At 42.4% G+C, this 17,018-nt stretch overlaps 1 protein-coding gene across 1 annotated transcript in view; it reads right to left on the reverse strand.

The window, feature by feature from the left end:
• LOC137937341 (protein NUCLEOLAR FACTOR 1-like) overlaps nucleotides 1–17,018 on the reverse strand; it is a 58,235-nt gene that overhangs the window by 23,824 nt on the left and 17,393 nt on the right. The window contains 2 exon segments of the mRNA XM_068782409.1: nucleotides 15,394–15,563; nucleotides 16,517–16,597. Coding sequence (XP_068638510.1) covers nucleotides 15,394–15,563; nucleotides 16,517–16,597 — 251 coding nt within the window.

Consider the following 17,018-nt stretch of genomic DNA (forward strand, 5'->3'; position numbering starts at 1 on the left):
GCCATACCACCCACCCACCAATCCATCTCAACCCACCACAAATATTATCCCTGATAGAATCTATTCCAGCCCCCAGATACCTATTGCTGCCATTCACCCTCCCACTTTACCCCCCAAATAACCACACCTCCTCCTCCTCCCCCCCCCCCCCCCCCCCCCCCCCCATTAAAAGCCCCGCAGGCCTCCCTATAACTCCATCCCACAATCCTCACACCCCTGAAACCGCCACACAAATTATAAACTCTCCCCCTCCACCACCTCCGAGATATTCCCACTCCAAAATTCCTCCTCCTCCACCCCTTGCCACCTACCAGTGCTGGAATAGAGGTCATCCAAGACAACTTCTCTAGGAAGGTCCCAGTGCTACTACTAGATATCCCTGCAATCCAGAGATAGGGGACTTCATCTTTCTAGAGACAGGTGAAAGAGCTTAGAAGTATGTGGCTGCTCTTCAAATAGAACAACAAAAATTCGACCCAAAAACCTGGGCACAGATAGTGGAACTTGCCAAGGTGATGGGCGTCATCTACACGGAGCCCCTCAGGGGAGATAACCACCTGTCTGAGATGTCCAAGAAGAAGACAAGTGATCAATGATCATTATCTCTTGGAATGTTCGAGGAATTGGATCTGTGCGTCGTCGTGCCACAATTCGAGACCTCCTTGCCTCTACCAAGGCAAATGTTGCTATTTTTCTAGAAACCAAGGCGGCTTCTTTGCCCCTTGGATATATTTGTGAGTTGTGGCCTCTTAAGGAGCCTGGATGGATTTTTGTGGATGCGATTGGATCAGCTGGCGGCATTCTGATTGTGTGGGACACTAATACCATTGAGGTGCTCGATCGCTGCTGTGGCACTTCCTCCCTCAGAATCAAATTAAGAAACAAAGGATCGGGGAACATTTAGTGCCTTGTGGGTGTGTAGGGTCCTACTAGACACCATGAGAGACATCTCTTTTGGGATGACCTTGTGAGGACTTGTCAGAGGTGGCCCATTCCTCTGATGCTTGCGGGAGAATTCAATGTTACCCGCTTCTGCCACGAGAAATCCCCGCCCTCCCAAAGAATCACTACATCCATGAGGCTATTTGCAGACTTTATTGGCAGTCGGGATCTTGATGAGGTTACCCTATCTGGGAAGACCTTCACTTGGTCAAACGGTAGACAGTCCCCCCGTCCTCTCCAAGCTTGACCGCTTCTTAGCCAACAACGATTGGCTTCAGTTATACAGCAAGGCCACAGGCAAAGTCCTCAATAGGGTTGTTTCCAACCATTGGCCGATTATGGTAGATACCCACTTCGGTACTTGCCCCCCCCCTTTCAGATTCAACAAAGCTTGGATGGCGGGCCCCTCTTTTGACTCCTCTATCAAGTGCTTCTAGGAGAGGATGGTGGTGGTGGTGGGCCCGATCGGGTGGAATTTCCCAGCCAAGCTCAAGATGTTGAAGTCGTTGCTGCGATCATGGGCCTCTACGGGAAAGGCCTCTTCCTCAGCCGAGAGAGCCATCGTCCTTCCTCAGATTTCCACTCTTGACTGAAGAGGAATCTAGAAACCTCTCTTCGTCAGAGATACGCTCTCCAAGGTTTAAATGCAGTCCTTCGCTCATAGTGAACTCGTGCACTGGAAGCAGTGTGCAAGATTTAAATCGCTCGTTGAGGGGGATGCCAATACCAAATTCTTCCATGCAGTCGCCTCTACTCGGAGAAGAGCCAACCGCATCACCACGTTTAGCGTCAATGGTGAGAGTACCTCAGATTGTTCCCTTATTTCAGACTCACTAGTGAACTTTTTTGTTGAATTATACTCTGAAGGCCAGCTAGTTCGCCCTTTTTTTGAAAGGGTTCATCTCTAGGCTATTCCTTCGGCCGCAGCTAGACTCATTGAGCTCCCTTTCCCCGGTAAGGAAATTGAAAAAGCAGCATTGGATCTTCCTTTGGATCATGCTCCGGGCCCGGATGGTTTCAATGAGGAATTCTATCGCCAATGTTGGCCCTTCATCAGAGACGATGTTGCCTGCATGGTCCACTTGTTCTATCAGCATGGCATTAGATATAGGAGCATCGGGGCTTCGTTTATTGCCCTCATCCCTAAAAACGAAGGAGCAGAAATTCCCTCTGACTTTCGGCCGATCAGCCTGTGCCAACAAGGTGCTTGCGTGCCTCCTTGCCAATCGCCTCAGGGTGGTTCTCCCTATTGCCATTCATCATGGCCAGAGTGCTTTTATCAAGGGAAGAAATATATTAGACTCGGTCATGGCATGTCACGAGCTCATCCACCATTTTAAGGCTTTAAAGCTTCCCAGATTCATCCTAAAGCTTGATTTTGAGAAAGCCTTTGATAGAGTTAACTGGAAGCTTTTGGACATTCTCTTGGGAAAGAAGGGATTCGGGGAAAAATGGCGCTTTTGGATTCAAAGTTGCATCTCTTCTGCAAGCTACTCCGTTCTTCTCAATGGAACCGCCTGCGGTTATTTTAAGGGATCCAGGGGGATCAGAGAGGGAGACCCCCTTTCCCCTTTGCTCTTCAATGTGGTAGCGGAATACCTATCATCTTTGATATATTCGGCTAAAAATCTGGGTTGGCTCCTCCCCACGACGGACTGTGCAGCCTTTGACGTGCTGATCCTTCAGTTTGCAGACAATACAATTTGCTTTGGGGTTGGTACTATGGATCAAATCCGAAAACTGCGTGCTGTATTGGGACTATTTGAACTGGCTTCTGGTCAGAATATTAACTGGAAGAAAACCACCCTCCTAGGCTATCATATCGACTCACCGGAGATTCAGGGTATGGCCGACTATTTGGGGTGCTTAGTGGAAAATTTGCCAGCTACATATCTTGGACTACCACTCTTTGACTCTCGGCCTTCAGCGACGCTTTGGTCCCCCATCATTGAGAAATTTTAGAAGAGGTTAGCTACTTGGAGGGGCAAACTTTTATCTACTGTTGGGCGACTCACTCTCCTCGAGTCTTGTTTGGCAGGACTGCCAAACTATTTATTATCATTCATGCACTGTCCGGCCTCTGTTTGAAACCGGATTGAAGCCATCCATCGACGTTTCCTCTGAAGAGGATCAGAGGACACCTTCAGATATCATTTGGTGAGTTGGAAGGATATTTGCATGCCCCGCAATCGGGGTGGTTTAGGCATTCGGTCTATGAAGGAGATGAACAATGCCCTTTTGCTCAAATGGACCTGGAACTTCAACATCAACCATAACAGCCTATGGGGTGATATGGTCAGATTTTATCTTCAACCTTCGGGTGCCTGGTGGAGGGAGGATGGCACTACTCGCCTCTTATCCCCGATATGGAAATCAATTCAAAAGCTCCTCCCAATATTCAGAGATGCAACTTCCTTTCACACAGGCAACGGAAGGACCCTCCTCTTTTGGTCGGATGAATGGTGTGGCCCCTGCCCCCTCTCCGAGGATTTTTCGGGGCTCTCTAGGGTGGAGAGGGACGTCTCTTGCTCAGTGGATGATTCTTGGAGAGATCACTCATGGAGTCTCACGTTTCGCCGAGGATTAAATGATGAGGAAACTATGACTTTTTGCTCTCTCCTCTCCAGACTCAGCAGCACTACTATTCGTGAGCATGCAGTTGATAAACTGATATGGAAGCCCAAAATTAATGGCCGATTCACAGTTGCATCCGCCTACTCTCACATTAGAAAACAAGACTATAGCATGCATAAGCACAATGCAAACCTGGCATGGAAGCTCTCAGCACCTAAAAAAATCAAATTCTTCATGTGGACGGCCATCAAGGAACAGATCCTCACCTCTGACAACCTCTACAAAAGAGGTTACACAGCCCCCGATCGCACTTGTCTTCTTTGTGGTGTGTGCGACGAGATAGTCCAGCATGTTCTTTTACATTGTGACTTTTCTTGGCAAGTCTAGATGAAGATATTTTAGAAGATTGGTCTCCAAATGGGGCTACATCAGGACCTTTTCGGAACCGTTGAAATGGTTATGGAGATATGCCTTCCTAAGTTGGGCAAGATAATTCTCTTGGCATGCGTTGCGCATGTCCCATGGTGTATACGGCTCGAGCGAAACAACCGGAGATTCAACTCCAAGGCTAGCAACCCGGATAATATAGTTTCTCAGGCAGTGGGCCTTATCTCAAGTTGGCTACGTTCTAGGAAGGAGTTTGCCTCTCTATCGGGCGTCTCCCTTCAAAAAAATTGGGGCTTGATTGTGCACATGGCGGGCCCCTGTAGAAATCCAGTTATGGCCACCTGGGATCCTCCCCCTTACGACTGCACCAAACTCAATTTTGACGACAGTGCTTTAGGTTGTCCTAGGCCGGCTGGAGTTGGTGGTGTTTTCAGAGACAGCAGTGGAGACCCTATTCTATCCTATACAGGGCTGACGAGTATTGCTGATTCAAATACTGCTGAAGTAAGTGCTCTTCTATTCGGCCTCCAAATCTTTAAAAAGCGGCTTCATGGCAAGCTGATTATCGAAGGCGACTCAAAGACTGTCATCAGATGGTGTTCATAAGATAGCTCCCCTCCTTGGAATCACTGGCCAATCACTGATTGTATTGCTAATATTGTGTCATTCATTCATTGTAATTGGAACCTCGTTCCTAGATCAACCAATTCTTTGGCTAATAAATTGGCTAAATTCGGAACCTCCCAGCAATCTCTCATTGTTTGGGAAGGCTTCCCCTCTTGTAATCTGCTCATTTGAGTTCTCATAATAAAATTCAGCATCATTTAAATAAAAAAAAAAAAATATCCCCATTCTTTAATTTGCAGATGATACTCTCATTTTTGGGAGTGTAAATATAGACGGAGCTAGAAGGATCAAAGCTGTTTTGGGCCTATTTGAACTTACCTAGGGGCAAAAAGTTAATTGGGGGAAAACTCCCATTATAGGTTTCAATATCTGCCCTACGTTATTTGAGGAGCTGGCAAATATATTTGGCTGTAAAACCTCCACTATCCCATCAACCTACCTTGGTCTTCCTCTCTTCAATGGCCGCATTAACCAAAATCTATGGAATCCGGTAGTGGAAAAATTGGAGACTCGACTGGCAACTTGGAAGGGCAAATTTCTTAGCAAAGCAGACAGACTCATTCTCTTGAAGTCTTGTATCACAGGTATTCCAAATAATGTTTTATCCTTTATGCCCTATCCTATTTCGATTTGCAATACCATGGATAGGCTTAAAAGAAGATTTCTATGGAGAGGATCGAGTGATACTTTTTAAGTACCATTTGGTCAAATGGGATGATGTCTGCATGCCAAAAAATATGGGAACCTAGGGATTCGGAAATCGAAGGATATGAACCAAGCCATGCTCTTTAAATGGCTTTGGAAGTTCAATAATGTTTCTTCTAATCTTTGGAAGGAAATGGTATCTGCGAAACTTGGTTGTCCTTCTCCTTGGTGGATCTCAGGTGGCAATCGGAGATGCCTTTCTCCAATTTGGAGATCATTATATCTACTTATCCCCAAGTTTTCTTCAGCTATCAGATTCTATGTTGGTAATGAAAGATCTTTAAATTTTTGGGAGGACTGGTGGACGGGTCAAGAGCCTTTACAGTCAACTTACAAGAACCTCCTCCTCCTATTTCTGCAAAAGGATATATCAGTTGTTGATGCTTTTGAAGAGAATGGTTTGAACTTACACCCTAGTGGGGGTCTCTCTAATACCGAGGCTTTGGAGGCAAGTAGGTTGATGGAATCTCTACAATCGTGTAGACTGAGGCCTTTAATTGCTGGCAAGATGAGATGGTGGCCTGATAAAAGTGGTCTTTTCACAGTGTCCTCTGCTTACAGCTTCATCAACGGTTGGAATACAAACCAAAGGGATCATTGTCAAACGCCTAGCCAATACAACCCAAAAGACAGGTCTGTTAGGGAGCGGAAAGCCAAGTACTTAACCCAGACCACAAACTCTGACACCCATCCTTCCCCCCCGTCGACATCCACGACGGCCCACGCTAGCGACCCACACTAGTCTGGAAACTAGGTCGCCCCCTCTAGGTTTCTCCTTCCGAGATTCGAACACGAAACGTGGTGCCCAACTCTGATACCATGTCAAACGCTTAGCCAATACAACCCAAAAGACCGGTCTGTTAGGGAGCGGAAAGCAGCGTACTTAACCCAGGACCACAAACTCTGACAATCATGAGGTTCCTATTTTATGGCGTCTCTATGCCCCGCCAAAGATAAAAAATTTCGTTTGGAGTGCCTACCATGGAAAGATACTCACGGCAGACGTGCTCAGAAGAAGAGGTCATTCAGAAATTGACCCTCTCTACCCTCTATGAAACTCTGAGGTCGAATCAGTCAATCACATTTTGCTTCAATGCTCTTTTTCGTGGAAGGTATGGACTTCCATCCTCAGTAAGACGGGATTACAATTTTGTACGCAAGTGGATCTGATTTCGTTTAGTAAGATGCTCATAGGTACTTCCCTCTCTGAGCTTGGAAAGCTTCTGATATCCGCATGCACTGGTTTTATTCCGTGGGGGCTTTGGAATGAACGTAACCGGAGGCGTTTTGATGCTAGAAGTAATTCTGCAATTAGGGTGGCGGTTTGCGTGATTGTTCAGATCTCTACTGGGCACCTTACAAAGAAGCCTTTCTCCTCCTTTGCTAGTTCATCCATCCGCGATAATTGGAACATTATTGCAAAAATGCAGTGCGGGACCAAGACCCCAGTCATGCAAGAATGGAACCCCCCAGAGTTTGGTTTCCTTAAGTTAAATTTTGATGGTTCCTCTTAGGGTAATCCCGGAAAGGCAGGTTTTGGGGTTGTTATCTCAGATTCCTCAGGCAATAAATGTTTATCATATTTTGGTCCGCTTGGCATTGGTGACTCAACGACGGCAAAGATTCAAGGTCTTCTCAATGGGCTTTGCGTTTACCGTGATCATTATCGTGGTGTGAAAAGGCATCCTCCCCCCCATGGTACCATTGGGATTCCTTGCAGGAAATCCTTGAAATTTCTTCTCAATTTTCTTGTATTGGTCACACATTCTGAGATCTGCTAACTCGGTGGCAGATGTGCTTGCCAAGTCCGAAGCTTCCTTACAATCTCTTGTTGTTAAGTAATTGCTCCCTGTCCCTCTGTAATTCTTTGTTTTTTTTTTTGTTAATATATACATCCTTTTCAAAAAAAAAATCTCATTAGGACAAAAAATCAGTTGGGCAAAATCATCCATTACTGGATTCAACATCGAGCCAAGTATGCTTTGCTCAATGGCAAGCTATCTTGGATACAAAATTGAGATGTCTGCTGGAACATATCTGGGACTCCCCCTGACCCCTCGGCTCCCTTCCAAGGCTTCTTGACACCCTGTCATTGTGCGATTGGAAGGGCACTTGGCCTCCTGGAGGGGCAAATTCCTTTCAAAAGCAGGCAAACTGGTTCTGATTAAATCCTGTTTACATGAAAAACCCAACTATTATTTGTCCATGTTCCGTTGTCCTTCTTCAATCAGGAACAGAATTGAGCTTCTAAAAAACAAGATTCCTTTAGGGAAGGCCAAATGGGGAGAAAAATATCTAGTAAAATGGGATGAGGCTTGCAAACCAAAATCTCTCAGTGGTTTGGGTATTTAGGATACTACCACTACAAATTCTGCCATTCTCCTTAAATGGATCTGGAAATTTAATCTCTATTCTACCTTAATTTGGAGAGCTCTAGTAGCGGCAAAAGCTAACAAGCATTTGGGCTGGTGGAAAAAAATCGTCCAACTTCTTCCAAACTTCAAAAATGCAGTAAAGTGCTATATCGGAAACGGTACCTTAACAAAATTCTGGAATGATTGGTGGACTGGCCAATCTTGCCTCAAAATTAGCCATGAAGCAATCTCTAGCCTTCCAGGTAATTCTGATGCCTTCATCTCGGACATTTGGTCAGATAGTGGATATTAGAATTTAAATCTCAGAAGGCATCTCTCTTATCCTGAAGCCATTCTGGCTTCCAATCTCCTTGAAAGCCTTCCCGTAATGAAGCCCAACAACACAGATGATACTTTAATTTGGACACCATGTTCAAAAGGGTTTTTCTCCACTACATCTGCCTACAACTTCCTATGCAACACATCCACAACCCATCCACAACACCCTGAGGCCTCACAGCTTGGAACCTCCTTGCACCGCCACTTGCAAAAAATTTCATTTAAACTGCCTGCATAAATAAAATCCTCACCTCTGATTCTTTAATCCAGAGGGGTACCCAAATCCAGGATCCACTTTGCCCATTCTGCAAAGTTTCCCTCGAAACAGCCGATCACATTCTTCTATCATGCCAGTTTGCCCATTCGGTCTGGACCTCTCTTTTCAATAAAATTGGGCTCCAATATTGTGTTGTTGCAAATCTATCAGCTACTATCCTCTCACTTATTGAATCCAGACTCCCAAAGCTAGGAAAGATGATTATATCACAGACAACTGGTCGAAAAATGGAATTCAACAAGGACAAAGAGTTATGCGCATACTTGTATGCATAGTAGCCCGAGGAATCAACACTGGAAAGGTTCCAGTTAAAGATTCAAAGAAACTCACAGAATTAGCCAAAAACATTGGTTATTCTGAAAACTTGACCATAGAAGAACTCGACCCAAGAGAGTTAACATGGCCAATAGAATGGGTAGTTCAACCTTTGGCACCCAGACACTTTCCTCTCTCTCGAAAAACCATAAAGGAGATAGAAGGAAAACTAGTGATCACAAACACTAGACCCAGCTTTTCCATCGAACAGGACAGGCCCTCTACCTCGATAAGTAGAACCTCAACTAGTTCCCGTTTCGAAGGAATAGGAAATCCAAGGCCCAATGCTTATGTTCCTCTTCACATAGATGATGGCACATAATCCATACAAAGCCTTAGGTCCACCTACAGGAAATAGTGACATTGTCACCAATTCCATTCAAACCTTATAGAGTCTTATGGTAAGACCCTTAATAGGTTAGAAAAAACTGTTGAAAACCTCCAACAGAAAATAGATTTCCTCTATGATGAACATAAACATAGAGAAATAATAAAGTGTCAAAACATCCTAGAAAATATTCTAGAAAAGATTGACCATGGAAATAGTCCTGTTTTCTTCAAAGAGTTAACAGAACTTAAACAAAGTTTAGATAATCTAAACAAAGATAAAATGCAAGAAATTTTGACAGAAGTCTTAGCATTAAAAGAACATCAAGGTTTAAAAGAACATCTAGGTTCTCCAAGTCCATCACGGTATAAAACACCTTTTACACCTTGGACACCAGAATGATCTATAAAAGGAAACTTTTAGATCGTTTAAAATTAAAAAGAGAAAGCCTTGACCTCGCTTTACTCCAAAGAAATACTCTTCAGCCAGAAGATAATACAATCCCAGCAATGGTATGGTATTACTATTTTTGGGAAAGATATTCTGATCGCATCTACAACCTTAGATGCAAGATTAAGAAAATCAAAAGGAAGCTAAATCTTTTAGCTTTGTAAAATGATCAGTAGAGCAAGACTACTAGATCAACTTCGTCTGGTACGGTCAATACAAGCCCAAAATTGGCAAGCCAGAGAAACTCTCACACCAGTAAATGATACCGATATAGCCTATCAGGCATATCTGAATGAATGGTGGAGATTAACCCGTAGAGAAATTCTACTACGGTATCTGATTAAAAAGTTTCAACGGAAGCTTCAAGAATTAGCTTTATGACAGAGTTTTTCTATTTAATGGATATGGAAACTCCATTACCATTAGGCCTTCCTGACATCACCGGATGGCTTAAAAACCTAGTGTACTTTGCAACACCTTGCATAGCACCTAGAAGAAAAGATCCAACACCACCTGCTTTTAGGATCGCTTCAAAAGCATCATCCTCCACCGATGATGAAGTTTACGCAGAATATAATACCTTCGGTCGTCAACCGATTTATTATGTTCAAGAAGAAAATACCAAGAAAACAGACTACTCTGCTAAAGACAAAAAGGCAGATGATCTTGGTAAAAGGTTTCGAATGCTTCGTGGTAGTGACCATTTTGAAGCAGAAACTTCAAGGGTACGAGATACCCACATGGAAGATAGCTTTCAAGATAACTTCCGAAACCGTACTGCGGTTCATCAGCAAGAACGAGAAAGTTTCTCCCACTCCAAAATATCCCTAGGAGGACAAAGGTATTCGACAAAATACACAAATGTCGATCCTTCAAATGCTACTAAGGGACACCAAACCATAGATAGCATAAACCCTTTTGGATTTTACCTCAACTTGGATTGCCCCAAGGATGGAGAAAAAGTCCTTAAAGATTGGGAAAGAAGCATGAGCAATGCTGCAAATATGCATGAATCTTGGAACCAAGAATCAGCATTTAATTTCTTTACCCATGCTTTACAGGGTAATGTAGCTCTTTGGTGGGACAACCTTCCTGAAGACCAAAAACGAGCTAATACCTCAATATCAATAGCCAATATCCTGAAAGGATTAGTGGCTAAGATATCAAAGGAATTTCTAGGAATACATCCAACCCTAGAAGCCTACAATGAGAGTACTAAACAAAGAAAACGTTTAGAAACTCTTCAAAAATTAAACAAGTTACAAATCTGTAACATTTGTTTTTATGAGAAGTATTACTGCGAGTTTGCAAGTTACTTCTATAAACTGCAAAAAGAAGATCAGAAACCTTATCTGTCTATCTTTTATGCAAAATTGCCAGAACCATTTGCACATGTAGCTGAAAAAGACTACATTACAAAATATTGGCAAAACAATCCAGAACTTGGTACTTTAACCATGGATATTTTCCTAAACATTGATACGTTAGGAAGAAGACATAGATTTGTACAAGACATGTTGGCAAATCTTTGTGAGAGCCAAAAACTACAAAAGAAAAGTAGTAAGGCAAATAAACAAACATTATGTTGTTCAAACCAGAACAAAAATGTAGGAGCTTATGGTTGCAAAACCACCTCCCATAAGCAACGAAAATATCCTAAGAAATTTCAACAGAAAAAATTTAGGATACAAAAAAGTTCTATAACAAGGTATACTCCTAAAAAGAGATACTTTCGGAAAAGAACAAATTCTGGTCCCACCACATCCAGTAAAGGGTCCAATGCATACTGCCCAAAGGGGAAAACCCCAAGCAAATGCAAATGTTGGATATGCCAGAAAGAAGGACATTTCGCCAGAGATTGTCCAAATGATAAACAACAACGGCGGTACAGTACATACATGTTACTAGCCGAAGAAAATGGATTGGAAATCATCCATTACGATGACATCCAGTCAGAAGATGAAGTGTATGAACTTCATCTCAAACCTGAGTCTTCCTCCTCGGAAAACTCAGAAAATATGAGTGACTCTTCAGGCACAACTTTGGCCTAAAATCGGTTATGCTTTTGCTTACCCGTTATACCAATGACAGCCAGCGTGGTGATTTGATTTATCTCCCACTATTGTCATAAATATATTTTCTCTACTCCTGCATCATGCCTTATAGAGAATTTTATAATTAACCTGATACTCTTACCACTCGAGAATTTTCTTGTGTTACAGACAGGTAAAATGGATCCCCTCAGCAGCACCCTGACGGACCTAGCAGTAGCAATTGCCGCACTCACGGTATTGCTCTCAACCCTACAATCACTATTCGACAGTCTTTTAGTTCTCTCAGAACGAGGAGACATTTATGAGAATTGTGCCCGTTACGGGTTAAGTGGAGAACTCTTACAACTCAAGGTTAAAGAATTAACCGAAGAGTTAAAAGAACTCACTCTACGGCATGAAATGCCAAGCTCCTCCGGGACTTCTACCGGATCTCCATTGCGAGAAAAGGAAGCCACAACGTCAGCTAATCAGCAGACGGATGACTTTAGTGTTTTGATAAACACAGGTCGACCCGGGATTTCTACCGGTCATGCCAGGCATGAGAAGGAAATCATAACCCAATCTTCTCTGAAGATAGGGTAATCAGGGATTTCTACCTGCCGGTCAAGAGCTGGAAAGGAAACCTTAACGATTTCGTTGAAATCGGAATCAGGGACTTCTACCTGTCAGTCTAGAACTGAAAAGGAAGTCTTAACGGATCCATCCCTGATGGAAACGGACTTGTCTAGGAATGAGAAATCATTCAAGACAAAATTGGTTACCCCGTCTGAGTTTACAAGGTTGAAAAGCCTAAATAAACCAGATAAAACTAGTTTTAATGAGTTTGAGTTTTTAAAGAAATTTAAACCTTTAAAACTTTTGGACATTATGTCTGAGGAACCCTCGCTACGCCCTCGAAAGGTGGACAGCGTTCGTTCAAAGATCGAATCCGATCATACTGTTCAATTCCAGAGATGGAATGAACAAATTGGACAAGGGATGAACACTCCCTTCTTCACCACTGAGCCCAGCAACAGTTGGAATCAAGTGAGGCTGAGTCATGAAATCGACTCAAAATATGCATCCATGCTTTATGCATATGGATTCATAAAACAAATGGTATTGCCCTCCACCGACTTATCAATATTGGAAAAAATGCCAAAGGAAATTATGGAGGCTTGCAAAAGCTTTATCTCCATAACGAAAAGTAAAGGAATTCGACTGCATTTCGTATCCTGTATTGCTGAAATTGTTACTGACACAAAAATGTTTCCAAGCATTTCCGTCGTGACTATTGAAGGCATCAAAGAATGTGACGCCAACATGGAATATGATCCCAGACATGTTCCAAAAGCCAAGCCTTGCCCAGAAGCAGTCTGGCCAACCAGGCGTATCAGCGGGCTCAAAAACCTAATACAGCTCATGAAGCAGCTGATTCAGAAAAAGAGAAGCTTCGTCTACAAGACCTCCGTCCCATTGATGATATAAAGAGACTCCGGCCTCCGTCCAGACCAGTCTTGAAGTTACGCTGAAGAAACTCCTTGGAGGAAATATCCCCTTCAGCAAAACAACAAAGGAAAGCTTCTGCCAGATGGCCCAGAAGACTTTTCCAAAGGAGCACACCTGCAAATTGTGCACAGAAAGGCAGCTGTCCGAATGAGCAGTCAGCAGCCACGTCAACCGACTAGTCAGCAGACTAGGCCCACGACGAAAACAAAGTCAGCAAAGGCGGCTCAAAAGTCCGCAATGACGGCTACAAAAGTCATCAATGACGGCTACACCAAGTCAACAAAGATGGCGAAAAAAGATTCTTGTACGTCATCATCATGATGTCACAAGCAGAAAAGACATTTCTACCCCTGCTTTTGGCGCCGAAAGGTAATAATGCAAGGGCAAAAGAGACATGCCAAAAAGACAAAAGTTACCCTTTGTCTTTAAACGCACACCTTACAATCAAGGGTAAAGGTGGAAAAGCTGAAAAATCTTCAGCTATAAATACGATGCTCCTCCAGAGGTTGGGATCATCGAAACTTGGAGCAACTCACCAATAGACGAGCATTAGTTCCGAAGAAGAAGGCGATTTCCGGCGATCTTTCTCCGGCAAGTTCCTCAAGCACGGTATGTGCTTAAACAGCCGTAATGGCTGAGTAGAAAAGAGGGAACCGACCGGTGCCACGGTCGGTAACTTCGGGAGTTATGTAGATAAGTTGTTGTATTGGTCATATCTTATGAGAACTATGGAAAGAAAGAAACAGGAGAAAATTCAAATTCAAATCCTCCCCAGTTGAAGTTTTAACTGAACAAATCTCAGGTCAAGTATCTATTTGGCTCCTTAACCAAAAAGAATTCAGAAACTTTAGCGGCACCAACTTCAGAGAAAAATAACAATTAGTTGTTGGACTCTCTCAGCCCTCGCATCCACTGGTCGTGGCTATTTGGACCCCACCACCACTAGGCCACTTCAAGCTTAACTTTGATGGGAGTGTTCTCGGCTGCCCTGGTCTTGCGGGCTACGGAGGAGTTATACACAATGCAAACAAAGATCTCCTCTTCTCTTATGCAGGCCCCTTGGAAACTCTCATTCCACAACAGCTGAACTATCAAGACTGCTAAACGGAATTAAAACTTTTTTCTAATCATCTCTCAGGTCCACTGTGCATTGAAGGCGATACAAAGGTGGTCATCAAATGGTGTGCAAAATCCATGAGGCCCCTATGGCGTCACTGGGATATGCATTTGGAAATATGTAATTGGAAGCACATTCCTTGCTTTGCCAATCACTTGGCAGACACCCAAGCCAAGGCGGGCATTTCACTCCAACACCTTGTTGTGGAGGAAGGCCCTCCAATCTAGGTTTGTTTGTACTCCTCTTCCCTTTTTAATCCATTTACACACTTTTTCAAAAAAAATATTTACGTAATATTAGAAAAGGATATCATCGAATGAAATTTGAAACATTCTAAATATTTCAAAGAGTATGTTAAGGAATAGTCCCACATAGATTACTGAGTACAAAGATCTTGAGTTTATTAGTTGGTATAGAGGTTTCCTAAGTTGGCTAGTCATTTTGGGATGGGCCATGGACCAAATTTAACATGGTATCAGAGGGCCTACACCTAAACTATCTACTTGTAGAGCCATAATAAAGGGCCTACACCTAAAACTATCCACTTGTAGAGCCACAGCAAATGGCCTACACCTAAACTGCCTACTCCTAAATTATCCACTTGTAGAGCCACAAAAGAGGGTCTACATGTGAGGGGGAGTGTTAAGGAATAGTCCCACATAGATTAGTGAGTACAAAGATCTTGAGTTTATTAGTTGGTAAAGAGGTTTCCTAAGTTGGCTAGTCATTTTGGGATGGGCCTTGGACCCAATTTAACAGAGTACATTACTAGAAATATGATGAGACAGACATCAATTGCAAATTTCTGACAGACAGAAGGCTATACAGAAAATCAAGTCAGTAAAACTCCTTAATAGAGTGAGCAAATATTAAAACATAGGAGCTGTATGTGTCAACAAAATGTGAAGTGATTACTGTTGGTTGTTAGATTGAGCCCAGTTCTATCCCAAAAAGATTATGCCCTTGGGAGGCCTACTACAAAACCTTATAACCTATTAACTTTTCTTTATATTTTTCATGTAGGACTTTCTCACTCAACACTCCTCACATCCAGGCTTTACACACAACCGGTCTGAGATGTAGGCACAAACCCTTAATGGGGCACAGACACTCCTACTTCATGGAGGTCACAACACAATATAGAGGCAAAATAGGGAGCACAAATTAGTACTTGGCCTGTACACACAACTTACCTCTGATACCACTATTTTTTTTGGGGGTTCCACCCAAAATGACTAGCCGCTTAGGAACTTATTGCTTGATCTTATAATTAATTAACTTTTCTTCCCATTTTTCAATGTGGGACTTAACAATTACCATGCATGACAAGAAGCATGAGACTTAGATATTCAAAAATGAATGAAAAGAAACCAAAAAGAGAAGAAATATACTAGATGAAACATCTTGTTTAAATTTTAAAATAAATATATCCTCACTTCGTAAACTTGATTCCAAGCATAAAGTGATCGTCATTATTCCCGCTGAACAGAGCTTCATGGTCTGCAGGTTTTAGGGTTTTAAGAGACTTCAAAATTTCACTGCTGCCATCTTCATCTTCCTCCACTCCAAACTCAGTGATAAAACGATCTAAATGCTCTACATTAGCCTGAAAAACATATACATAAAAAACAATAAATACAAAGAACCAAATCACCTTTCAGAGCAGCCATCTTTTTCTTCAACTAGACATGCATTAACAATGTTTCAAAACTCTGACATACTCATCACTCCAAGGCACCTGTGTGCTCTAACCCAATTCAAACATAACAACTCAGCAAAATAAACATCACAGCCAACAGAAATTCTGATGAGATCGTCATTTTTAAGCAATAATTTTCATCTCATCTCTTCAGTTCAACAATACTTTTATTTTGGGGAATTTGCCTTTGGCTAAAAGGCCGCATAGGGAGCTTCGAGTCTCACTAGAGTATCAACTTTAATAAATAAATAAATAAATAATATTACTTTATTTTAGTGGATGAGCCTTTGACTCAAACGCCACATGGGAAGCTTCTAATATGAGGTCTTGGGTTCAATCTCAGCAGATCAACATTTGAAAAAAAAGGCACTTTAGACTGTTTGCCATGCTGTAGCAAACACACAGAAGCAATGCCCAAGAGATGAAAGTATAACGGTATAGCTCAAGAGATGGGACAGTAGCACCAGAATTAAAAAGCATAGTTTTTTTTTAGGTAGAAGTTCCACAACTCTGTCACTGAACATGTGCTCCATAGATGAAGATAATTGTCTGTGGGAAAATAATCTCACATGGGTTTGGGTCGGGGAAAAAAACATTTTTTATCAGTTGGGGAGAAGCCTCTGAGCTTATTCTAGTCATTCTGAGATAAACCACAAAAAACTATACTTAGTATCCAAACGAATCTAAACCCATTTGTTTCTATACGATGGCCCATCTATATCTTTATTTATGTTGTTTCTATACGATGGCCCATATTCTGTGCCCAACTCAGATTCCAATTTTTGAATAGAACTACTTTCATGAACTCAGGTTACATTTTTTCAAAAGTTTAAAAACATAAAGAGAAAGATAAATCGTACTCTGTGTGATAAAGGGGCTAGCTGTATCAGCCTCGTAATAACACGCAAGGCAATGCTTCTAAGTGGCAACAAGATCAAGACCTGCAGAATATACAAGAAATATTCCGAGATCAGCAAATTATGTGGCTGATGCTTTAGCCAAGGAGCCTCCTTGCAATCTCTTGTTGTTAGGAGTTAAACTCCACTTTTTTTGCTCTCTTAACAAAATCACATTTCATAAAATAAAAAAAAAATATACAAGAAATATATGAAAATCAGTGTTACACAATAATCCAGACAATGTCATAAAACCCAGACGGGCTGTTGAAACTAATCTGATTGTTTGGTGCAAAAAATTCTGTAAGACCCAAAATGAGTCAAAATCTGGTTGACCAAGCCAGGCTTGCCGATTTAACAAGTGTATTGGCTGACTCAGAAAGGTCACCTGGGCTACCTGTTGCAAGGGGAAATTTTCCCTGCACAACACAATGAAGGCTCCTCCCTTGTCGGCACCAAAAATGCA

The sequence above is a fragment of the Aristolochia californica genome, unplaced genomic scaffold (genome assembly GCF_029961685.1).
Source record: "Aristolochia californica isolate CCGP_79_NKW_82.1479 unplaced genomic scaffold, dmAriCali1.0.hap1 SCAF_7, whole genome shotgun sequence".
NCBI lineage: Eukaryota > Viridiplantae > Streptophyta > Magnoliopsida > Piperales > Aristolochiaceae > Aristolochia > Aristolochia californica.